This window comes from Hippichthys cyanospilos, chromosome 5, assembly GCF_059441005.1.
Source record: "Hippichthys cyanospilos isolate Australia breed blue-spotted pipefish chromosome 5, RoL_Hcya_1.0, whole genome shotgun sequence".
NCBI lineage: Eukaryota > Metazoa > Chordata > Actinopteri > Syngnathiformes > Syngnathidae > Hippichthys > Hippichthys cyanospilos.
The window spans coordinates 8,802,948-8,828,964 of NC_142373.1; the positions used below are offsets into that span (position 1 = coordinate 8,802,948).

The window sequence follows — 26,017 nt, forward strand, 5'->3', positions numbered from 1 at the left end:
GACCCGTCAAAAACCCCAAATAAACCCCAAACTAAAACACTTATGACACAAAACTGTACAGATGAAGGGCAAAGAGCACGCACATCCATGGTGCTGCCGTCATTAGATGCACTGGAAAAATAAAAAGTGGTCAAAGTGCCAGACATTGAAAACAAAAATAAGATGGCCGGCATGAGAGGTGAAATCAATGCCGACCCATTTGTGGCACCAATCAATTTCTTGGAGCAAATGAGAAGAAACTGTGAATGATCTGAAAATACCATTTGGGCCTCATCTAATTAAATTGGAGGTGTTGGTTAAGGCTAAAACTGTCCAGCAAACACAGTTTTTATTTAACTACTCTCAAAAATCATTGACTGATGTGAACGTTTGGGGCTGCTTTGCATCTTCAGGGACTTTGATTGCTACATCGCTACATACAATTTCTGGTATATTTTTATACCGTGGTGAAAAAAATGCAAACATGTATCTGTGTTTGAGCAGTTGAGAAGTGTCATGACAATTGTGTTGACTTGTCAACAAAAGAAGCAAATGTTTAAAGTACATATTGACTTTGCCCTTTTGCTAATCAGGAGCCAGAGTTGTGTAAAGTTCAAATTCAATGTCCGAAAAAGAGGAACTGGTTAATCTATAAAAAGCAAGCTGGCCTGGTGATTAGACAGTGACTTGGAATGTTTCTGACGAAATCAAAAACAAATGTTTATCTCGAGCTGTGCTGTACCTGTGACACTTTTTCCTCATACCGCCATAATAGTTTGGTAAAACAACATAATCCAATCCGAAAAAGGGGAAATGCACATTCGGAATCAAGGTGGAGCATCTCAATAAAGCTCCAGTTTGGGGTTCCACTCAAATGTTCTCAAATTCGATATCGAAATTAGACAAGAAACAAGTCCTTGAGTAATGTGAATACCCGTTTTATTTAGTGTACGTTGTCTAAAAACATCATCAATGCCTTGCCATACTTTCAAAGTCATCCCGACAGCGTCGCAGTGTAACAGTTCACCTGACCCACCACCGACGTCCATAATAAACTCAAGTTTAATTGCGAAATTGAGCTAAATAATGTAAATTAAAAAAACTTTGGGAACTCATTGGATTACTTCTGAAAGGCAGTTTTGACTCAACTGACATCGTCCCCATTACGACTGATCACTTTTTAATGAACCAGATCTACGCAAATGTGCTTTGACGTCACTCCTGTTTGTGTAAAATCGAGTTTCTTCAGAGTACATTCATCTGCCACCACGCAGTTTAAATAATAACTCAGATTTGCTCCCCGTGCAGGATTTTTGAAGTCCATATTGCTCAGCTTACTCAAACAATCATGAGACGTGAACAACAAATGCAACGTTAAGGTTTCCTCTCTTCAAAGTGATCAAAATGTTCTATTGAGTCACAATAACACGCACTTGGGTCTGGTTACATGCTGTGCATGTTGACATAATATAGGCCGTCATTCTGTTGACAAGCCCGGGTCAAAAGGTTATCTGAATGTTCCCCCGTAGAAATAAAATGTCCTAACGCATTCGTTCTCTTCCAGCAATTTCCGAGGGCACGCACGCACGAGAATAATGATTTCCCAGTTGATCGAAACCAAAGCTGGGTTGATGTTTTTGTGAGCTCGTGAATGCTACTCCTCTCCTGCCCGGCCAATCAGCAGCGAGCTGACAGGTCACGACTATATCAACTCTCGTTTCGGACACAAAAAATTTACTTGAGACGTTAGCGGCCGCCGCGATATTTTCGAAAACTTTAGTTTGATTTTTTTGTACTCATGGCACCCATTCTACTGAACTCCATGGGGAACGACCACAGCGAATATATTAAGTAAGTATTTTTCAGTTTGCATACTGCATTTAAAAAAAAAAATCTGATGACATTGCTATTGTATATGCTTTGAAGTGCTTTCATTTGTTGTCATAGCAACATGAAATGTAAGAATACCATTAAAAAAATCAACAAAATCTTAAGGCGTCATGTTGGAAAACACTGGATGTTTGCTCTTTTGGTTTATGGCAGGAATTTAAAATGACAGAGTTGTAGAGATTTTGTCCAACGGCTATCAAATTTGAACCGTGGGTACCAAACAATTGGACAAAGCCAAATCGAGAAATCTTTGAGGTTATGCCATTGTGTATGGGTGGAGAAAGTTGTGGACTGAGCGTCAAAATTCCGCTCTCACAACATTTACTGTAAGCGCGTCCCCTATTGGTTTCATATGAAAAAATTCCCAACATTGACTTTAACTCAATTCAGTGAACTAACATGTATTTTTTTTTTCTTTTTTAGACAACAGGTCCAGGTAAAAAATCCGTACTTGGAAACCCTGGACGAGGATATTCTCTACCACTTCAGTTTGAGTACTAAGTCTCACAACCTGCCAGAGATGTTTGGTGACATTAAGGTAGTAGAGTGTACCCCCTGCCCCTCCACCCAAAAAAAAAAAACCCACACACTCCAGCAGAAGATTGCAGACTGAAAGTGGTGCGATAACTTCTCTTCCAGTTCGTATGCGTTGGAGGCAGCCCCAATCGAATGAAGGCCTTCGCTCAGTTCATTCATCGGGAACTGAAACTGCCTGGTAACCCTGCGGAAGTCCAGGATATTTGCGAGGGAACTGACCGCTACTGCATGTATAAAGTGGGACCGGTGCTGTCAATAAGTGTAAGTGACAGAAAATGGATGTCAAATCACAGTTGTTTAAAAAAAAAACATCACTTAGGGACTCGATTTTGAAGGTATGTCCTCCAAAGATACCGCATTTCATGTTTCACTTATCATATGTTTGTCAACAGAGATGTTAGCATGTGCCAGGGCTTTCTAGAAGTCCTCGTTCTTATGTAATTGCACACTTAATTTCCTTAGCTGAAAATTTGACAAAGTTAAAGCTACTCGAATGTCGCTAAATTCAAATCCCCAGTTTAGAGAAAAACCTTCTTTTGTACGTTCGTTTTTCAATGGTGTGCATGGTCTTCCCATCCTTTATTTTCATACACCCAGATGGCAATTGGAACCTTTCGCCTGCTGGGAAATGAAAGCACAGACCTTAAAGAGGAGGTTATTTTTGTAGAAATCGCAAAATGGAAATCTCTGTCAAAACATAAGCATGGTTATGTGAAAACACATTTATATCCTATACTGTATATACACATATACTGTACAGTGTATCCATTATGTATATATGTGTGTGAATATATGTGTATATACATGTATGTATGCACGCACACTATTGTAAGAGCAAGTGTTTGTCTTTCAGCATGGGATGGGTGTGCCCTCCATCTCCATCATGCTGCACGAGCTCATCAAACTGCTCCACCACGCCCACTGCAGGGACGTGATCTTGTTTCGCCTGGGAACGTCCGGCGGAGTCGGTAATGACTTTTTCCTTCCGAAAGTCACGCCGGTCGCAAAAAGTCACTTTGAGGCAGCGTGGCACGTTATTTGACGCAGGTCTGCCTCCGGGCACGGTGGTAGTGACGGAAAAGGCGGTGGACTATTCCTTCCGGCCGCAGTTTGAGCAGGTGGTGCTGGGTAAAGTGATCACCCGTAGCACGGAGCTGGATGAAGGCGTGGCCAACGAGCTTCTGCAGTGCTCAAAAGAACTGCAAAACCTCCCCGCCGTGATCGGAAACACCATGTGCACCCACGACTTCTACGAAGGTACGTAGACAGCGCGTTACCTGATATCCGAACGTCTCGGAAGACAAAGCGCTGACATTTCTCTGCTGTTCAGGTCAAGGGCGACTCGATGGGGCTCTGTGCTCCTTCTCCCAAGAAGAAAAACTGGAGTATCTGAGAAAGGCGTACGAGGCCGGCGTGAGGAACATCGAAATGGAGTCCACCGTGTTTGCGGCCATGTGTCGCGTGTGTGACCTCAAAGGTGATTGTCTGTCGCCAACTGTCATCCCGTCCCGAAGACGTCATTGTACGTTTTTACAGTTGAGACGTTCGGTCCCGAGCACTTGTTTCAATTCTTTATTTATTTGATTTTTTTTTAAGATAAGGTTCAAATAAAGTTAGAAAGTAGCTGGCACTGAAAGAGTTAAAGATGAAAAACCCACAAAACGACCCATTTAGGGAGGTGTATACGCACCAACAACAATTGTAAAAACAAAGACCAAACAAGTTGTGTCAAATATATTACCCGCAAAAAAAAATGTTGGTCAAAAATGGCTGTCTTACAGTTAAAAGGACTGTCCTTTTTATTCATTTATAAATAATATAACTTGAATTTGTATTAATTATTTAATCATTTTAATTTCATTTAAATATAACGTTTAATAAATAAATAATTAGCCGTTTTCTACAATAAAACATTCATATTTCATATTCAGGGCTAATATTTTCTGTTGCGCATTATTTTTGAATACACTTTTGAAAAAGACTTCTTCCACTTGCTTTTGACTGAAAATGACACAACCTATGCTCAAGGCTCGGGTAACAACCAAACGGATGTCACTCTTGTCGGTCATGTGACGTTCACAAGCCGGGATGTGATTGGTCGTTACCTGAGCCTTATCACATGTGATGTCATTTTCAGCAGACAGACATTGACAACATGTTTTAAATTGTACCTGCAAAATTCATGATTGATAACTAATATTAGTAAAAACTATGAAAATGGCCGAATTAGAAGTCCATCAGTTTTAAAATGACCTCGTTTTTGGTCTTAGACTGACCCACTGCAAGGGTCGGCGAGACCCAATTTTGAGTTAGTTGTCCAGACTTGTTTCGTTTAACATAACCCTGAAAAGGGGTCGGATTGACCCAGGTCATTCAAAGTTTTGCCCCAAACCGGGTTGTAGCACCAGTTTTTCAAGTTCCAGTTAAGCACAGCATTTTTCACATCATGCGGGCATATTTTTCATCTTTCTTTTTTTTGGGGATTCTACTAGCGGCCGTCATCTGCGTCACGTTGCTGAACCGCTTTGAAGGCGACCAGATCACTTCCCCTCACGACGTTCTGGCGGAGTACCAGCAGAGACCGCAAGCCCTGGTGGCCCATTTCATCAAGAAACGCCTGGGACATATCATCTGAAAAATCCTCGCCCTTTTAATCAATGTGTATAGATACAACAAATGATGTCTGTGTATATACTGTACCTAATGTGTATATGTGCTATTTAGACACTTTGCCTTGATTGCGTAAGTTAAATAAGATGTAAAAAAAAACACTGAAGTTTATATAGTGTCACTGGATGTGTCGCGGTTTGGTGCTTCTGTTAATAAAGATTTTAACGTGTTTCATTCTTTGGATAACAAAACTAAATATGGGGTTGTTTGTTGGACGACAAATATTAGAAATTGGCATATTCAATAGCCGCTCATGTTTTGTGCTCCAGCATGTTAGAAGTTGGGACGGTTTTCATTTCTGTCGGGATGAAATCGAATGGTGAACGCCACTTATATAAGTAAACGCGAAAGAAAACCTTCTGATTCTTGACAATAAATGTTATTCCAAAGAAAAGGCCATTCGTTTTCCTTTTCAAACAATGAGCAACGTGCATTTGTCGGATGGCCATCACAACTTGTCTTTGCACGAGGCAAAAAATCCATCATATCTGTTTCTCCTGACGCGCGCCCCCAGCTATGGGCGAGCAGCATCCCCACTGCTGAAAAACGAGGATTGTCATCAAAATGCAAAGAGACACGGGGAGAAGTATGTCAAAACAGTAGCGATCCCATATTTCAATATCTTTCAACAGCGAGGTGTTTTGCTTGGCATATTCACGAGAGGCAAAACAGCAACGTGCATTCCTCCTCTACTACGGCGGTTGTATCGAAAAGTTACGTAAATTTGTTTCCAGATCATGTTAATCATAACGAATTTATTTCGTATTGAAGCTCATCTGAGGGCGGCTTGGTGGCTCCCAACTTGCCCAACTCACCCAACTTGCATATGATCCCATTTTGGAGCCGCGTCTTATTTTTGACCCAACTCTGTTCGGAGTGCAAACTGAGCACAAAATATGTAACGTTTGGAGTTCAAATGAATTTTTATGCGCCGAGTGGGCATTATCCTCTTTGGTGCGACGCAAGGAAGTGAGGTGAACTGTGAATGTGTAATTATTATATGTAGTGGTTGTTATCCCCTCAAAACCGGGTCTAAAAATAACATAATTTTATTTCAATATACTACTTAGGTCAATTTGACCCAACGACCCATTTTTTTCAGGCACTAAAAGCGTCTTAAAACGGGAGTGGCAATAAACGGGTCACATTGTAACGAAAGGATCATTCTTTAACCCTTGTGCAGTATTCTGACCATTTGGGGGATATTTTGCCTCATTCTTACCTCGCTTATTCAGAACGGAAGTTCAGATTTGGTGTCTCGGCGCGGCGGTTTGGGCGGCTTAACATGGGCAAGGACCTCTTGGGCGTACTGCATGTGGTGCAAGCCAGCATCCCTCAGGGCCTGCTCGATTCGCAATCTGGGATCGGCGACGATCTGCGCGGCAACAATTCAACTTTCACACTCTGCTTGACATCGCACGCTTTGCGAGTCATTTCATGCCTTCGTGATTAATCGCCGGTCTCTTCTCTGCTTTGGCATTTTAGGGAGAAGTTTCTCCAAGTTAGAAAATCATTAGTCATCGTTGCATAAGATCAACCGCAGACTGCGCCGGTGGCCTTGAGCTCAAGGCTGCTCATAACAGTCTGCGAAAACCAGGGCAAACACTGTTTAAGCCGCCAAACAGCTTGCATAATAAATGCCACGGCGCGGGTCAGCGATCGCCGTTCCGACGAAAAACAAAGCCACGCATAGAAATGGCGAGAAGTTGAAACGGGTGGCGCCTGATGATATTTGGAGCTCAGATACAAGTGACAAAGCTTCAATGATTCATTAAAGAGGAAGAAAAAAAACATTTTCAGAGCGTACTATAAGTGGTGCTAAAGAATTTGAAGTGAAGCACAACAACTAGTGGAAAACAAGGAAAACACATTTTACAAGCTGCTATCGTTTCAGTCGCAACATGCAAAAATGGAATGAAAGATGAGCCCGACACAAATCATTTCACAATTGTGACATTCGAACATCTCAATTAACTTTTTAAGGGAGGGAAAAGTTTTCAAATAATCAATCAAAATCCCGTGATGCTCGCACACTGAACAGCAAACGCTTGTTACCTGAGCCATGAACACCTTTGATGCCATTTTCAGTTAACAAATAGAAAAATGTATTTTTAAAAAGTAATTGTACCTGAAAAAAGATTTTTTCGGCAAAGAAAAATCTTGCGTTGACCTCCTTTGAAGGTTTGTGTAGTTTGACTTTACTTTGCAGGAGTGAACTCTCAACGAAATGAAGTTTCACCTGTGCATCTGTGTATGTGTGGATTCCGAAGAGAGGCCTCTGGATCTCAACTTCTCGGACGGTCAAGTATCGATTCCGCCAAGATTCGGTGTCTCCCATCATCCTGTCTGCATCGGACTCTGCCACCACTGCAACCTGAGGTCAATAGAATTTAGATTTAACGTGACATAAATCAGCACAATACTAGCATTGGCCGTGACCCGTTGCTCTGGAATGCATCGAGTGTTTATGCTCTGCTACTACGGTGCAAATTACATATAATTTTACCTTGCGGCACGACTTACTTTAATAAATTGCTTTTGACTTAATCGTTTGCATTCAAGTACTGTACCTCCGGGTGACATACAGTATTTCTAACGCTGCGTACAGCTGCATTCCCACTTGCTACCAAAAGGTGGCAGTGGTGCTCCAGCACAGATTAGAGTCATCTATCTCCGAGTCGTGTGGGTTAATTCCAGTGACAGATCGAATCGATGGCTTTGAGGGGGTTAAGAGCACGTAATGATCCACCTGGTTTCGGAGCGCTTCCAAACGATTGTGTCTCTCCATTTCCTCCCGCTGACGATCCAGCTCGGACGCCTCTCTCGCCTCCTGGCGCCGCTGCAACATCTCTGCCCGGAAGCGTACCCTGGAGAGAAGCGTGGAGGGTGAAGACATTAAGACCCGCGAATGCCCTCCCTTCCATCTGCCACGGTGTTGCCCCCCCAACCAACACACACACACACACACACACACACACGCACACACACACACACACACACACACACACACACACACACACACACACACACACACACACACACACACACACACACACACACACACACACAGTACACATCGCTCCTGATACAGCACACCTCCAAGCTTTGCAGCTTTTTATGAGGCTGTCAGAGTGCCACTGCTTTGCTTGTCTGTTTTTATACCCCGCAGGCCTCCTTTTATTCACTGTCGCATCTGAAGCGGATACCTTCAAACATTCTGTCTGTAGAGGGTGATCGAAACACAAAACAATCGCATAGGCTGGCTGTATGTATGAATGAAAATGATGATGGATGATAATAACGATGGAAAGTCAACATGCAAGTGAGTGAGTGAGCAAAACATAATATGGTACCAGTCAAAAGTTTGGAAACACCTTATAATCCAAATGGTCTCACACGCTTTAGGAGGTCACGCAATTCTTGCCAATAACTCCATAGCCATGAAATCATCATTTCAAACCATAAATCATCATTAGGAAAATAAAACAATTGTGCAAAACTGCTGTCTTGGTACGGAAGAGATTTTACGTCAGTGAAGGAAAGAAAAAAAGTTCACAAGCTTCTCCCTTTAATTATATTGACAATTCTCCAGTTGAGGTTTATTGTGCAATAAGCCATGTATGGCAAGGTATGTTCTGTATGGTATAGTATAATTTGGTATGGCATAAACACGTACAAGCTTGTATCGGATACAGGGTCAAAGGTCATTGCGAGGAAGACTCAGCAATATATTTATGGCATGTATTAAAACGGTATATGTTATGAGTTTAAAATCATGGGTTTCAATTTGATGCCAAGTGGCGAAAACTCCAAGTCCCACAATGCATCGCTCACCTCTCTCTATCTTGCCTGGCCTGTTCCTCCATGGCCCTCCTCAGTTTAGCCAGCCTCTCCTGATCCCTTTGCTCCAACTCCTCCCTCCTCTTCTGCTGCTCCAAATGAAATTTCCGAAGCTGCGGGGAGAACGTTTGACGTCTGATATTTACGAACAAAGAAACCGAGCGCAGCCCGAGGAGCGGCGCTGAGGTCGGCGCGGCTCTTAGCGCTTTCGCGTCCTATTGATTGCGACCGTGCCAGAATCAGATCAATGTAAATAGAGAAAATGGGATGATATTTCAATGTCTGCCCGACTATTTCGGTAAATTATGAGAAATCAAACGCATGGTAAATGCTCTCATTAATCATAGTGTCTGAGCCCAGGGGAAAGACTTAATTAAACGCTAACGGCTGATTATGTTCTCATTCTGGGGAATTTGGTCTGTAAGCACCAGAACGTATTGCTGATAAAACACCTGGCAATGTGTTATTCCGTTTCGTTTTTACTGATAATAAAGGAGAAAGAAAATGCAACCATGATGAACTTCGACGATTAAAAAGTTTACACAACTCTTTTCAAATGCCATATCTTTTTGGATGTTTTATTCAAATGGGGCAGGGATAAATCGATTAATAGAAAAATTTCCACTATTAATTCTCAGCCCTCACGTTCCTGGTTGTAAGGGTTCGCAAACATGTGCGCTAACTTTTTTAAAAATTTGTTTAGAAAAAATAGAATGCCTTTATTGTCAATGTATGACAGGTATACAACAAAATTGGGAACCGTTTATTTGGATTCTTGATTTCTCGTTTGCCCCGATTGAATTGTAAAGGTTATAATTCACAATAACAGCCAAAAATAGAACGCGTGGCCTCGTTTTGCCATGTCCCAAAAAGCTGGCATTTCAACAGCGCGCTTTTCACAGCCAGCGCATTTCATCGTCTAATTCTGAGCGTTGAACCTCGGGGGTTCGGCGGCGTGTGACCGTTTCACCTTTTCCTTCTGATGTGCCCGCAGGGCAGCCTCTTTCTCCTGCTCCCTTTTCAAAATGGCCTCCGCTTCCTCCTGCTGCCTGGCAGCAATGGCCGCCTGCAGCTCGGCCACCTCCTCCTGATGGGCCCGCCACTGCTGCAGCTGGAAACACACGCAAGGCAAAACACGGAGCTCGCATTCAACGAATGACCGCGAGGCTGAGACGGCCACTTCAGAACGTCTGAAGGCGCCGAGGGATGATGTCGGAGAGCACTTAACGTCCTACTGCACTCGTCACAGTCAAGTACTATACAACGCAACCAAACGTGTTTGTAACATATGTACATGACGAGTCTTCACATTCAAGCTTCAAATATGGTAAGTCAACAGCTTTAGCTGAAGTAGATGTATTATGTTTCATATTTAGTCATGTTCAATATGACTAAGTGTAGGCCTAACCTACGAGACGAAATCCTATACAGTATGTATGAACAAATTACAGTTCTTGAAAAAATAATGTAATGTAAAAGAAAATGTAGTCATCTATTAGTCAGCCAAAAAATTGGTGCGTCCTAGCAGTAACCGCACATGAAAAGAAAATGTAGTAATCAGATTAATGGTGGACAATTAACTTTTTACAGAGGAAACCGGCGAAACACGTTTGGCATCCCTGTAATTTTCTGATATATCTCGGGCATTTGATTTCTTTTGCTGGTGCAGGTACACCGAATGAGTCGTCCGGTAAGTATACATCTCCAAAAATGCGCATATTTCTCAAGGACATGTCTCTCTTTCTTTCTCACCAAGCAAGACATTGACAGAACTTTTGGCATCACACTTACTCTCAACGCACAGACACGTGAGCACACTGCAACATTTAACGGTGAGTGACAGGCTCGTTATGCAGCAGGCTCTCTGCGGCGTGCCGGCTATTCGAGTGCGGCATTCCAAGCTCGCAGACAGATTCTGGAGAGCACAGAGGGTGCCCACAGGAATGGGCCGCAAATTAAAACGCTCCCGTGCGGATTAGCGCCAGGCGGTATCATCAAGGCTTTTGCACGTGTTGAATGTCTGGTTGAAAGCAGCAGGAGATTCAGACAAACCTCCACTAAGCCACTACTAATACACACAATGCTGTGGAAAATGATCAAGATGTTAAAATCACGCATGCGGTCAATAGAAACTTAGGAGATGCTAATCAAAACAAACAAACAAACAAAAATCATAAAGGAATTAACCCCCACATTTTCTTTATATATATTCGATGGACCCCCACCCCCCTCAAAAAAAATTGTCTGAACATGGCATTCTGTTTCACTGATTCAGTGTCAGCCATTTTCCTACCCTGTTTTACCCATATGCTAGATGATTGAACGATAATCAATAAATACCCAGGATTGCCCATTTTGCCGCTTGTTGTCGACTGTCATCTGGTTTTGATCACGTGATGTTTGCAAGCTGAGCTGTAATTCGTGAGCAGCAGTGATGTCATTTTCACTTGACAGAAAGAAGCAGAATGACCGCCCACTGAGACTGTTTATAAACAGGTGGATGTTGCTATTTAGGACATATTATGCAAACACAACATTAATCAGAATGCCGTGTCTAGCTTAGTGGGGGCCTGCAACATTATGGGAAAGAAAATTTGACGCTCAACCTCCCTTTTAAGTAGGAATTGTATGATTTTTCTGACAGAAAGGACATTGAAAATAAGAAAACAAATCTAACACATGCTTATGAAAATAAAGAATTATTTAATTGTACTTTTTTAGTTGTAATTTCACAGCTAAATGTCGCCATCATTCTAGTTTGTTTAAAACGCCACTTGACATACAACATAATGTACAAGTAGTAAACTTTTATTTCAAACGTCTGCCAGCTATTTACGTGTCGGTCAACTAATGTCGCTCAAAGATTAAAATCTATTGTAAAAAGCTCTGTTACTGATTGTGTCTAAACTGAGTTGAAAGCAGACAATGGCAACAAAGGGGCCTTGAAGAGACTGAAGTTCTCTTTATTATGCAGTGTCGTATGAAATAAAGAAAAGCCGGTGGAGTCCTTTTATGCTGCAGTGTAAAGACTGTCAAAGGAACAAAAGAATATGGCCTTTTTTTTTTTTATCTGCGAGCCGCAGCTTGTACAAAACCTTAATTGTACGTTAACGTCGTCAGTCACAGCAGCTTTTGGAACTTTCTATAGCGTGTCTAATTGACAGACCTTACAGAGTATAATGGAGTGAATCAGTTGAGAAAGGAGCGTGAGCAATAGTGCCAATTATGAATCCCGGCAAAGATTAAAAGTGTCACGCCTGCTGGAGTTACGGGCACACGGACTAATAAGTCAGTGGCGCATGGGTTACAAAATTCCTGAAGGGATGAAATTGAAACAATACTACAATGGTACCGAGCAGAGCTGAGAATCCTTTCGAACCATCAACCTCCTATATGTACATGTACCCGAAAGTCACATTGTTATTACGTTATCGCGGAAATCCATTCACCCATCCGATTAAGCGCTCGTCTTCGCAAGGGTTACTGTAAAACAAAGATGGCACCAAATACATGCATGGAGTTGAACGCAGAAATAGAGCAAGATCTATGGCCAAAAAAGTACTTGAGGTTGTAATCTCACAATTGGCCTCAGCGAGCATCTGGAGAAATTAGGGTGCTTTACTTTTATTTGTAAAGGTTTTGTTTTTTTGTATCAATTGACAGTGTGAACATGAAGATTGGCAACATCAAGCCACAAATATATCCTCCTGAGACCCAGTTTATTCTGTCTTCACTCTTTTAGCTCAATATCAGTTCATGTGCATACACTATTTTTTTGCATTTCCACTTTTTTTTATAACGCCCAGAAAGGTACTAAAAAGCACTTGTTTTTTCTTTCTTAATGAAGTCATCTGTCTTCAACAAATCAACACTGTAAAACTTGTTTTACTTGGTATATTTGTGGATTATAGGGCTGGATTTCTACTCAAGTGGCTATTATGACGATAAACTAACTCCTCGTGTCTCGAACATCTTTGTCTCAGTTGTTGTTTTTTCCAACTTGAACGTGTTGCAGCAATCTACCACCCCCGGGCTTTATTTACAATGTATAAAACCCTAATCGCTTAGCAATGATTCTTGAGAGTGTGAAGTAAGTGGGAGTAAATGAAAGCAAGGGAAAAAAGAAAAAAAAAAGAAAAAACCTAGAAATCAACAAAAAACAAGAACAATGGCAGCGTGATTGTACAGATCAGAACACAATGTCTGATAAATGGCCAAACAATTAGCTATGCTACTGTATGTGTTTTCAATAAAAGCAAAGTCAGGCTATAAGCAACAGCCGGCATGATACAACCTTACAGCCAGTGGCACTCCGAAATCAATTCTTAAGGATTTATACCCGACGCCGGCCTTCCTGATGAGCTGAGAAACAAACCATAACAGCTTTCCAAAATGATCCAGTAGAGGCACAAGGTGGATTAGAAAAAGCAGCCGATCACCGGTACTGTACTTTGCATAATACATGATTGAAATACCGGTAATCGTTTGTCTAGATCAGAGGTCCTCAAATGGGTCTACAAGCACCTCTAGGGGTATGTAAAGTTACTTCAGGGGATATGTGAGATCTTTCTTGGGTATCACTAAATCTAAGGTAAGCTCTCTAACGCTGAGACGGGAAAAAGACGCCTTTGTTTCCAAAGTGAGAGCAAATTAATTGGAACATGAAACAACTTATTGCTACATAGGGACTCCTTTGCAATACAATCCACGCTACGATTCATAAGGATGCGCATTGTCATTTTTAGGTGGAGGCCATCAGCAGAAATTCAATTTAAGCTGTTCTTTCTTGACAAAACAAGGCGCAAGTATCAATCGCAAAAGCGGCGAACCGACAGTGAGCACTAAATCAACAGCGCACAAAAACAGATTTGTTTACATGAGTAACAAGGTTGTCGCGCGAATGCTAACAGGCGCTCCTCTGAGGCGGCGGGGTCTTCCTTTATTAGCTTGTTTGTACTAGCGGCGCATCCCAGACATGCTGGTATGCATTACCTTTTCTCTGAGGCGGAAGCAGATGTCCTGCTGATGCTGGCGGTCCCTTTGGAGCTCCAATTCTTCCTGGTAGGCATCCCTCGCCTCCTGCAGGGTGGCCAGTGCTTTAAGCAGAAGCTCTTCCTGGTCCTGCTGCAGCTGCTGGGTCAGGACCTTGATCTGAGTCTGGGTGAAGCGCTGCCTCGCCAATGCGCGCTCGTGCTCCATCTGTGAGAACGCGGATGGAGAAAATAATGTTGGGAGAAGTATTCAAGTGAACATATGGACTTTCGGGGGTTTCAAATAACTGTATATGGAAAAGCTAAAAAAAAAAAAAAAGCTACATGACCGCCTGTGTTTGAATTTAGAGACCTTAAGAGCGGAAATTTGGGGGCTTGGTGCTAAACGGATGCAAACCCTTTCCGAGCAATTCTATCAAGGCAGTTGGAGCACAGGGAAAAGGCGTTCTCTCTCCATTTGAGCTAGGCCGGTGAATAATAAAACGAAAAGAAGTCACTCCTCTCTCCCGGCTTCCAAATGTCCCGAAGAAAAGCACGAGGGCTGCCACATGCTATTCATCATGGTGTCAGGCCTCGGTGTGGCCGCATCACTTGGCTGCTCCTGCGGAACGCGGGAACGATATTCATCTCTGCGCTAATAGCGGCTAACCGATGGCGGGAAGGCATTAGACGGCTGACTGGTTTTACCGAGAATGAGTGAAGCCACGGGGGCCTGCCAATAGAACACAAGCTCCGGAGGCTGCCAAGCAAATCGTGTTTATTAATGTCCAAAAGTGTCAAACTTGTAAAAGATCCCACCTTCTGTCTTTAATTTTTCATCACGCTTTCTCATTGATGAAAAATGCTCTGACAGTCATATGGTTTGTGACCCCCACTCGACTAGTCACGGTATTCTGATTAATATTACGTTTGTGGAATATCAATTAAAAAGTCAAATTCACGTGTTTGTTGCTGCCCGCTATCAAGTGAATGACAACACACTTTGTTTTAGGATCGGGTAAAGATCAGTCACGCCCAACTTTCTTTCTAGTTTTGCAGTAGTCACTAACTTTAGAACAAAATTACTTTTCTGAAACATACTTATTCACTATTTTTTCCTTTTTAGATAATATAACAAAACAATATATATTTTTTTACACACAATCTCACACACACACACAATACTGTAATAAAAAACAATAATACGGTCCCATTTTTCCTGTTTGAAAAAAGCCACTTGGTGAAGTCACGTCTCCATAACGACCGCCCCTTGCAAACAGGAAAGATCAAAATGGCTCCCCCGATACACTCGATGAGGTGGTTAGTCTCACTCCCAACGTGGGAGGGACCTAACGAAGGGAATGATCCAGCAATCGCGTCGCCGGCCTACTTGTCAGGAGGGCACCGCCAAGAGCATTTGAGGATAGTAGCTCACAAATGAGCATCGGGAAAGCGCCACTCACCTTTGATGAGGCTTTGAAAGTTAGCAAAGATGAGCTCAAAAGTCAGGCCTTTCATTCAGTCTCGTAATGAAATTGCGGAGATAATTATGTGCTCGATTGGAAGTACACTTTGAAATTTCCTCAAGGGCTGCTATGCGTAACGGAGGGATTGAGGAAGCAATGAAACTTAATATATGAAAGGAAAATGTCTTGTTTTTAAAACAAAAATGAACATTCTATTTGCAAATATTTTGCTTTTGGTCAGTTTTGCCTTCAATTTGACAGCTTGCTGGTACGGCGCTACTTCAGCTACAGATAGGCGATGATGAAACTTGAGAAAAATATCCGTAGATACAGTGTCAGGTTTATCTGAACTTGGCTTTGTATACAAGTCTACTGTCAATTTGAACTAATGTCCTCTTTTTTCTTTCTCCTCTCTAAATGGACATTTTCTTCCCCGTATGCAGCATTCAGGCAAATGTGATATGAGGAGGTCTCGGAGTGGATGCAAAGACAGTGGGGAAAGACGGTTGTCATGGCGACACTAAGCCATGATGTAGGCAACCTGTCCATTACACTGTGACAACCTGCAGCATACCGGGACCATTATGCATTTTGAGAGCCTCGTTTATGCTAAAACATTTTTTTTTGTCAAAATTGAAAAAAAAAAATATATATATAAACCTGGGATTGAATGTCCGGATGTAAAAATTACACTATGGGATTAAATGAATGAATAATGTACTGTTGTTTCTCATCGTTTTGCACTTCTGTTAATAGCTAAAATCTATTTTTCATTTCATTTTAATTTCATTTTTATGAACATGTCACCATTGCCATGCAGGGTTCCACATTTACTGTTGTGACTTGTTTATTCCCTTGTTCTTTAATTTGCCGTATTACGTTAAAATGAGTTGATCGCGGATGGTATTGAAACTCTAAATTCTCAGCGACATGTCATAAGAACGTCAAGCCAAATTGTGGCTTCAGTTCTGCGCCTGAGTCAAGTGCATTTCTGCAAGTTTAGTTTCCGAGTCTAGTTTTCTGAGTTGTGGTCATGTCGGATTGTTTGTGTGTTAACACGTAATGCTTCTCCAATTCTGCTTCCTGCTCCTCCTCACGTGACATAAAAAGCGAAACGGCCTTCGGCCTTGATCTCATTAGATTACACATGTGTACAAATGTTGTGACTGTATCGCAAATGAGGGATTCCCAAACTGGTGCGTGCGCATCCCTGGGGCAATGTAGCATTAAAACTGTAATTGCTTTTGAAATGAAATGATTTTCCACAAAATGAAAAAGCTAAATATGGCCATTATAACCAAGATACCCTCGCAACGTTAATTAGCTGCATGAAGAGGAGAAAGTTGAAAATGACTGGCGCTCTACTTTCAATTAATGTTCAACTTTTGAGCAATCCAGTGAAGCCGTATGTGTTGAGATAATGATATAAAATATGCCTTAGTTGGCTTAAAACAGGTTGGTTTGGTTTTATTTATGTATTTTTTTAACTGAGGGTGTGGGTCTGTGCGCAAGGGTGGGGGTGCGAACGATGGAAGGGGATTACCAGATCGTGTTTGACTTTCTCGGGGAAGACCCTTTGAAGCATATGCAAGCACAGTGCCCGGTAGTTGGGTATGTCTTGAGTATACTGCGACAAGGTGAAATGAAAACGTAGATGGTCATCCGGACACCAGCCGCAGTATCTGAAACAGATACAGTACAGGTCGGAAACGTATTAGTGTCACCGCACAATGCCGACTTGTGCTTGAGCTAGGAAAAAAGTCAGGCCGACTTGTCTGTTCTTTCCAGGTGCTCTTGAAGACACCGCAGTCGACTCTGATGGATCTCCGCCAACGAATGGAAGGCCTGGATCAGCGACTCCTTTAGCTCCGGATAAGGGCAGTCCGATTCCAACACTTCTATTGGAATGCGGTCTTTTGACAAGCTATCCAAGGTTGGCAGATATTTCTGCAGGGCACAGTAACGTTCATCGTTTGGCATTTGTCATAACTTGCAATGGCATGGCTGATAAGGGAGGAGCATACCTCTAAATCAAGGTCTGTAATTTCCTCTTGTAGATCGCAGCATTCTTCTTCAAGTTTTGCTGTTATGGCTTCTTGCTGATCTTTTACAAAATTGACCTGGAATAGATTTCAATCTTGCAATGAGAACTTATGTACAGTAACTGTCGGCAAATGGGCAAATACATTACGAGAATTGATAAGAAATTCAGTAGAAGAACAAATAACCAAAAACGCTGGCGGTATTTGCTCTAAAGACGAGAAAAATTGCACGGGAAGGCTGTAATGAGAGAAAAAAATATTGAGAGGTGAAATGATTTTGAATGTAATGAATCTTTTTATCTAAATGTGTCACTGGGTATGGTGGATGAATCTTTTTTTCTAAATGTGTCACTGGGTATGGTGGATGAGTCTTTTTTTTAAGGGGCACAGACATTTTGACATGAAAAAAATGAATGATTGATGATGAATTAAATGAGCTGAATTAACATTTAGAATTTGTAACCAGAACAACTTCAACTGATCGTGTTTAATGTGCCATTGGAAAAGATTAGGCATTTTTTGTGGGTACCGTGATGGTGAAAATGTGTGCTCAGTGGGAATTTGGGGAATACATATTTAAAATCATTTCTAAGGTGAATTGATGAAGAGATGAATTATTTAAATTGAAGATAGAAATGATGTAAATGAGTAATGTTGAATGTGCCGTTAGAACCACAAATTTAAAAAAAAAAAACATTTGGGTGAAACTTGGCCTCAATGGAAACGAATGCAATTTTTGGAGTGAATTTTGTGAAAACGGAGCATCTTTAGAAAGAGGAAAGTACTAGCCCTCATGGCATGAATTTTTGGAATACGCTGAGAATGATTAGTCTCATATGGATTTGGGGGAATAAAATATAAAATAACAAGATCGAAATTGAAGAATGTAAAAGGAATGTGCGGCGTGTATACTGTACATTTTATCCAAAGACTTGCTTTCAGCGTATTAGGCTTTGTAGAGGACGTTGTGGCGCTGACGCATCTCTTTTCCGTAACACACAAATACCTGATGTTGCACTTGTTCCCAGTCTGACTGAGAGGTGGTGATTTTTTCATTTTGTTCTTGCGCCAACCTGAAGCACAAATCCTCCTTGAGCTGATGAACGGGCACCACAGTGCCCATTACGAACGCCTTCCGGTCCCTCTCCAGGAACACCTCTGAACACGAGATGGAGAACTCTTGTCAGTATGAACGCGTCTGATTGCTCTTCAAAGCTTCTGCCGCTTACCATAATCTTTGAGGGAGAAGATGCCGGTGTCTTCTATGCCGAGTGGCCTGATGCTCTCAAGGAAATCGCGCATTTCACTCTCAGCTCTTACCCTTTTTGCCAAGTAGATAAATGTCAATTTGGGCAACAGATATTGTTCGGAAAAACGCCAAATAAGCACATATTCGACTCATTTACTGTCAACCAAAGACTGATACCAGCACAAGTTTTCACTTTTGAGCGCTCACCAATAGCTCGAGCAATTTGGATAAGCAAAATGATACTTAACATAATGGCAAAAAAGGCTTCGAAGTCTTTTGGCAAGATTTTTCCCTTCTGACGCAGATGTTCGTTTGCTGCAGAATACTGCCAGCTACTGCTAATGAGCACTTGATGTCATATATTTGCCCTGAGTATCGGAGGCAAAATCAGAAAACTGTCGACATATTGACGGGCTCAATAGTATTTAATATCTGACAATATGGCTGGTATGAGACAAATACAATACAAGACTCAACCGTTACGTAGCCCTACAATACCAATACCAAAAGTACATTTGATCAATTAAAAAAAGAGTAAGAAAGACTTATGTATCTAAGCATAGCATTTTTCTTTAAGATTACACAGAAAGACAATATTCTATTATTGTTTTCTATATCTATAAATATACGTACAGAAATGACATGTTATTAGGCATCTATCAAGCATGGTTGAATTTCGTAAAACGTGTGTAAAAAACAATTCTTGCTGAAATTGTATTGGATCAATATTGGTATATCAGACGGTACTCATGGTCGCGATATTGATATCGTAAATGAAAACATTGTCTCGGGACGCCCCAAAAATGAAATGACACAACTCTATGGAAAGTCTTCTGGGACTGCAGTTAGCAAATCTGAATCTTTTAGCGAGACCCTTTTCCACGCATTGCATTCCTTTGAAAAAATCTACTTAACTTGCATATGCACGTGGCAAAGGTTGATGAATATAAATTTCAGTGGCACTGAATGAGTTAACGAAGCTACCGTTCTATTCTCGTACAGACGGTGCCGAGTGGAATTATTATATTTCGCGGCTCGGGTTATTATTACCGGTACTTCTTTTGAAAATAGCTGCTGGGTAGAAAAGGGTCTGTTATGCGGCTGAGAGTGCACACAGCCAGAAGTGCGATTTGTTCTATAAATACAGATGAAAGTTTGCTTAGAGTCTATTAACACATGACATAGCACGCAGATTTCAGTTGTTCTTGGGAGCATTAAATTGGGGCCAAAATGTCTTTAGCTCTTACAGCTCGTGCAATTATATGTAACCGCGGCGAAACGCTCGCATTGTTCCTAGTTTAACACGATCCTTTTCAAAATCTCTGTATAATGATACAAGATATAGGGCAACGTGTTGTGACTGTGCTCATTAGCGAGTCCGGGGCTTGTGTACGATACATCATTAACCTTGGGTGTCTTCCACATTACGCGGGCAAACTGACTGCACCCCGGGGTTCCTGCCGCCTTTCTCATTTCACACAGCATTGTCCCTTTTTTTTTTTTTCCCATTTAATGTATTCTATACCCTTCGAAATCTCTGCTATAGCCATTCTCCCCCCACTGAGTCATCACTGCAAGTCAACATGATCCGATCTTCTCTTTTCCGTCATTTCTGTCGATCTTCCTTTTACCCGTTTTCGCACGTTTTCCCGTCCCGTTTGGGTGGGAGGGATCCCCGTCGGGGCTCAAGTGGAATGACCGTTTAGTGTAATAGCAGAGTCGGAAGACTGCAGCAGATAACGACCGGGAGTAATAGGGCTCTCTTACTCGGCTTTTTGCAGCCTCGGGCACTCTCTGCTCCACACCTGCCTGTGCTGCCGTAGTATGTCGCACTCCTTTATTTCCTTGGCTACACATCGAGTCCTCCTAACCTGAAAGAGAAAGATGAATACACCCCGAGATTAAACAACTGCTATGGAACTGCAGCGTGGGCAGAAAAGTCCAGGGCGATCGCTTTTAAATTCATTTAATTTATGACATGAATTCTGCCTACAGATAATTTGCTTTAGTGGGTCAGAGCTTTATCTGGTTTGGCTTAATGCGCTGATTAGCTTTGCAAATGTACACAATTTAAAAAGCATGATAGCTGCATTAAATTGAGCTGAGCAGTTCCGTATATAACAAAGAGGAAAACAGTAAGCGTCATGCCTAACAGCTACAGGCTTTCATATTGTGGTCAATGTTTGACAACCCAATAAACCTTTGTTCAAATCCAGTGATTGATAGAGTCGTATGAAGATTTACTGATGGTGCTGGATCGTTAGCCGCGGTTTCATCGGCGGGGTCTACAATATTTCAGAGTAGTGACCCATATGATTTAATCCAGTGGTTTTCAAATGGAGGTAGGTGAAGGCACTTCAGTGAGTAGACGATCGTTTAAAAGGGTATCAGCAAAGCAAATTCCATGTTTTTTAATTCATCCACCCCTGATGGCGACTATAGACGCGAAAGATTAATTTTCACTGGGCAGCTATATAAATTAAAAATATCTTTTATCTATGCTGGCAGAGAAAGAGTTAAGCATGAAATTTGTGTATGTGGTGGGGAATAGTGCGTTATTCTTTTCAAATTAAGGGCAAATTGTATGGAACATGAAGCAACTGACAACTAAAATGTGTTATGACTTTTATATGCATACGCATTGTGATTAGAGACACAATTCTCTGGCAGGTGAGCCATAAGTGAAACTGATTAATTCACAGTCATACTTCTGGAGTTGCTGAATAAACTACGCCAATAGATATTTATTATTGTGTCCCAACTTCTGTTATAATGGGAAGAGACAAACTTAATACAGTGTATTATTTTCATTGTTCATCATGAAAAAGATCTTTTTCAAAGCCCTGTCAGTGCAGCAATTAATTATTCTCCCGCGCTGTTGTTGTTTTCCGCACATGCCAGCGGAACAGATAATTGCACAAACACAAATTATCATAACAATTTAAGGATACAAGCAAGTTGTTTCATGCTGAAATTCAGTCAGGTTGTGATTTATGAAACTACTGGTCTATTTACTGTCATCCGGCAGCTGTTTTTGGTGATTATGTGGTAGGGGTGTTCTGACTCCTATTAAACATGAATTTGGATGTTATTGCTTCATTCTGAACATAGCGCACCATTTTTATTTACAATATTTCCCCTTCTTAACAGCGTTAAGAAGAAAAATGAAACTGAGTTGAACAGTTTAGTCACATTAGGAGCGGAAAACGTTTTGGCAACATCTTTCTAATGTCATAAATAGCCCAAAGCTGTGAAGACTTTTGAATTCACTGTATATATGATCCCTCCCTGGATAGAATTTAAGTAGTAGGAGACAGTTGTAAGGTGTATGCAAAGACATTTTTAACCCAATAGACGGGTTCAAATCCAGGTTGAGCGTACAGCACTGCCCCTCGGAGTTCCGTTAAAGACGAGTTAGGATGATACATAAAAATGCATATGCAGCCCGACAACTGTTGCCAGTTTTTTTTTTTTTTTTTTTTTTTTTTTACGGGCACTTGATTCCATGTTTTCATTTGTCATTGGTTTTCCACTTCTGTAAATTCCTGTCAAGGTTCAGGACAGAATCTTATCAAGAGGCAAAACAGCAGACAGGTATTTAAAACAAACAAACAAACAAACAAACAAACAAACAACCTTGCCACTGGTCTCTTCCTTGAGGGCAAAAATGCGCTGAAGGCAACAAATGGTGATTTATTTACCTTCCATCACCTCACCTATGGGAGATGTGTCCAGAACGCCGCGCTTGCTAGTCTGCCAAGAGCAAAAATGCGAATGTCTTATCTGGGTTATGCAGCGGGCAAGGTTGGAAGGGTGCAAAGGCAACTTTAAGGATACTCAAAAAGAAAAAAAAAAACGCCTTCCGTGACAGTTAAGCAATTAAAACACCGCAAGTTGAACAGCCTAATCTGCTCGGCCGCAAGCACATACATTTCCCTGGGCTCGGAGTTAAACGTCAAACACTTTTATAATAGACCTCAGGCAGCCTGATGAATATTAATCAAACTGGCCGCTATTGTGCGGTAGTGATTTTGTGGCCCTTTTTTCAACTCCTGAATATGATGTCATGTATGTTTAAAGTCCCTGGTAATCCAAATAATGCCAATAATATTACCGGTTCTCCATCGAACTGCAGCTATTCTGTTTTATCACCTGACCAAACGAACTTATCAACTATACACTATACAAAATTTACCAGCCTGTTCCCTTAATTTGCCAAAGCTGTCTAATACACTGGTGCCTTGAGATACGACCGACCCGACGCTCACTTTTTTTTTTTAAATGTCATATGCTCTTTTGATGCTAATTAAATCAACTCCCTTCACAACGGGAAACGTTTTGGCAAATACAAAAAGGCTCTTGAAAATAAACAAAATTTAGAAATTACACATTGTTCATTGAGAACAACCTTACAGAACAATTATTACCTTTCCTTCTTTACATAAGCCAGACATGTCTATATTATATTATATTATATTATTCATTTAAATGTTGAAAGATAATTTGGGATATGCATGTTTTGTGTTACAGGAAGGGCTCGGGAAAAAACTAAACTTGTATCTCAAGGTATCATGGCATATTTTTGTTGTTGCTTGATTACTTTGAAAGTTATCAACTATACGCACAAACTTCACCTTTTTTCCGATCGCAGCAGTCTCCAACCGTTTGGTGTCAACCAGGGCTTGCATTTTTTCATATTCGGCTGGCTTATAATTTGATTTGTACAGGCCATGCTTCAGTCGTGTTGTCAGTCTGTCTGCATGGAAGAAAGCAACTGATGTGAGTCGACGTGCAAGTGAAAAAGGAGGAGAAGAGAGGTATTTTCAGATGAACTATCCGTAATCGCTAAAATTAAACACAAATGGCAAAAAGTCCGTTTGATGATGCATGTCTTCTCTCGAGGTCAGATTTTTTGGGGTCACCGTGCATTTCATAGCAAAGGGCTTTAAGATTCAAGTTCATTGTATTAAACTCATGTCTTGCGTTTTCATTAAGGCAGTAAATAATGGAGCTTACTCCAATGCAATTTGGGCTGGCAGACCTACTGAAAGCAAGACAAAGGCGGAAGCACGAGGAGGGTGTTTTTTCACAGTCCAATTTAACAGTTTTACCCCTGCCACACACATCAAACACATTTCAAGTTTTAGAAACACGCCACGTTGTGTTATCTGGAAGAATTGAAAACCAAATTGCATTAAATGTCAAAGGTTTTTTTTTTCACTGACTTCAGCAAGAAAAGGCAAAGGCCACAGTTCAAATGATGCCGCGCAGAAGAGACTGCCCGGGCAAAGTTGCAGTGTCAAGACTTTTGTGTTTGCAGTTCAGATGAGTGCCATATAAACAGGTGAACAAACAAGCAGCGATGGACTGACGCATCAAAGCGACGTCAGGACATTTAGTGGAATTCCGTCCATTGGAGATCAGATTTCACACAAATTCCTAAAAGACTCACCTAAATCTTCTGCTCTGTAACTGGTGATAAACGTTTGGCCGCCTGCATTCATTGCCCAGGTGCTACTTGTGTGTTTTTTAATTCAGTTGTAAACACACAATGTCAAATTACCTGTAAAAGTACATTACAGGATCCATGTTAGTCATGAAATATATGTGACCATATCTAATAAAATATACAATAAAAAAGAGTGAAGTAAAGACTAAAGTAAAGAATATATTCATATGGATAAAACTAAATAAATATAAGGTTACACTGATGTTTTGGTTACCTGTTTGAAGGTAAATCAGTGACAAACAGTTTGTGTAGACAACAGCTGGCTTTGACGTTTAAAGGATAAATGTCGTCACTTGTGGATGACGTCATCGTCGTTCAAGATGCAGGTGCAATCAAGGAAACTGCAAATCGCGAGCGCGCGCACCCTTGTGGCCAAAATGGAACGTGACTGAAATGCAGCTTTCTGTGGAGTACGAGAGAGAGGAATTTTCTTTTAACTGTACAAGTCTACAGTACCAGAATGTACAAATATTTTACGGTGTAATGACTACAAGACTGCCCTTTTAAATTTTAATCAGGCATAGAACAGACTAATTTATACAACAATCTATCCCTGTGTGTGAGACATGACCTGAACAAGTTGTATATAAAATCGTAAGCAAACATCTGTTATCTAATTATAAATTGTTGGAAAGCAGTCATTTGCACTATTCAGCCAAACGCAAGATTGACTGTTCTCCAGTTTCAATGTAAAATTAAAATATGACACACACTGTACACATGATGGAGATCAACACAATTTATAGTGTATAATTTACATGTCAAGTGTGTTATAATTCATCACATGACTGATTTACATGACTGGTATAATTCAGGTGTGGTACCTAGAAATATATGTTTAATGTGTTCCTGTGACCATGTTTGTAACTCAAAACATGCATCTTTAATCATCTGTCACTAATGTATTTTTTTAAGGAAATACCGGAAGAATCTTTCATATTGTAGTTGAAAACATATTGAATCATAATAAAATAGAATGTAAAATTAAAATGTTTGTGTAAGGAGAAACCTTCTCGTGAGCACAACCAGGAGGGGCAGTATAACAGTCGTAAAGACACAAAAATACCACAGCTACTGGGACCTCGTAAACGCCGTTAATAGTCATTTCTTTTCGCAGAGGATAAAGAATGTATGTTCGTAAATATTGTTAGATTGTCTATTCGCAAAGTTTTCGTGCATTGAGCTAACTGATGAAAGTTAATAACAAAGTTATTAACAAAACGTTTCTGTTTAGTAAATGTCAACTGGGAGTGCCAGTAAAGCCCTAGAAGCCTTGTTCTTTTTTTTAAAGAATTGATCACATTCTGCCAAACTCAACTATTGTAGCACTCGTAGTCTAGCTTGAATATCTGCTCGCATGTAAAAAGAAACATTTAGCTAAACGAGGGGTTTTATCTCAAGTGAATGTACCACGAATTGTGCTTTTCTTTACACCAACTGGAAAAATATTTTTGTAGCACAATTAGACCATATTTATTGCTCATCAAATATCAACGTGCAACATCTACTGTATAGCTGTCGACGGTCGACCGATCGTACATTCATCCATCCCACCATCAGTCAAAGTGCTGTACAGTATATTTACCCAAGTATTATGAGGTAATCATTCGGTCCAAAGTTTGCAGGAAAAAATAACAAACTGCATATTATTTTGAACGCAAACTGCGTCATAAGAAACCATGCACACTAATTTCGATATCAAATTAGAAAATAAAACGATTACCACTTCTTTTCTTCGAATTCCTCTCCTCGAATGTATCGGTTGACAAAAAGCGTAACCAGGGAAACTGACGTCTACGCCGCTGATTGGTCCATTCAACATCCGACACTCTCTGGTCACGCCCTCTTACTTCGATCCCTGACCA

The 26,017-nt window shown here is 41.0% G+C and overlaps 2 protein-coding genes across 4 annotated transcripts; one reads left to right on the forward strand and one right to left on the reverse strand.

Annotated features, from left to right (window-relative positions):
- Positions 1-1,544: 1,544 nt before the first annotated feature.
- On the forward strand, positions 1,545-5,246 carry LOC148423366 (uridine phosphorylase 2-like). The gene is made up of 7 exons (XM_088415276.1): positions 1,545-1,830; positions 2,293-2,407; positions 2,509-2,667; positions 3,260-3,374; positions 3,454-3,663; positions 3,737-3,883; positions 4,899-5,246. The coding sequence occupies exons 1-7, from the start codon at positions 1,778-1,780 to the stop codon at positions 5,039-5,041; spliced, it is 942 nt and encodes a 313-aa protein (XP_088271402.1). The 5' UTR covers positions 1,545-1,777; the 3' UTR covers positions 5,042-5,246.
- A 1,055-nt stretch (positions 5,247-6,301) lies between these two features.
- On the reverse strand, positions 6,302-25,874 carry LOC148423367 (coiled-coil domain-containing protein 148-like). 3 transcript variants are annotated; one of them, XM_088415272.1, is made up of 16 exons: positions 25,738-25,874; positions 24,367-24,555; positions 24,096-24,206; positions 23,278-23,399; positions 20,411-20,514; positions 18,624-18,715; positions 18,401-18,552; positions 17,377-17,472; positions 17,124-17,299; positions 16,896-17,034; positions 13,909-14,115; positions 9,887-10,027; positions 8,911-9,029; positions 7,826-7,943; positions 7,316-7,450; positions 6,302-6,451 (listed from the first exon to the last, which is right to left on the reverse strand). In XM_088415272.1, exons 3-16 carry the CDS (start codon positions 24,145-24,147, stop codon positions 6,308-6,310), a joined length of 1,797 nt encoding a protein of 598 aa, XP_088271398.1. In that variant the 5' UTR covers positions 24,148-24,206; positions 24,367-24,555; positions 25,738-25,874; the 3' UTR covers positions 6,302-6,307. The 3 variants fall into 3 exon arrangements, with proteins under 3 accessions (XP_088271398.1, XP_088271399.1, XP_088271400.1); XM_088415273.1 differs by lacking the exons at positions 23,278-23,399; positions 24,096-24,206; positions 24,367-24,555; positions 25,738-25,874 and adding an exon at positions 22,345-22,359; XM_088415274.1 differs by lacking the exons at positions 23,278-23,399; positions 24,096-24,206; positions 24,367-24,555; positions 25,738-25,874 and adding an exon at positions 20,888-20,948.
- Positions 25,875-26,017: the final 143 nt, after the last annotated feature.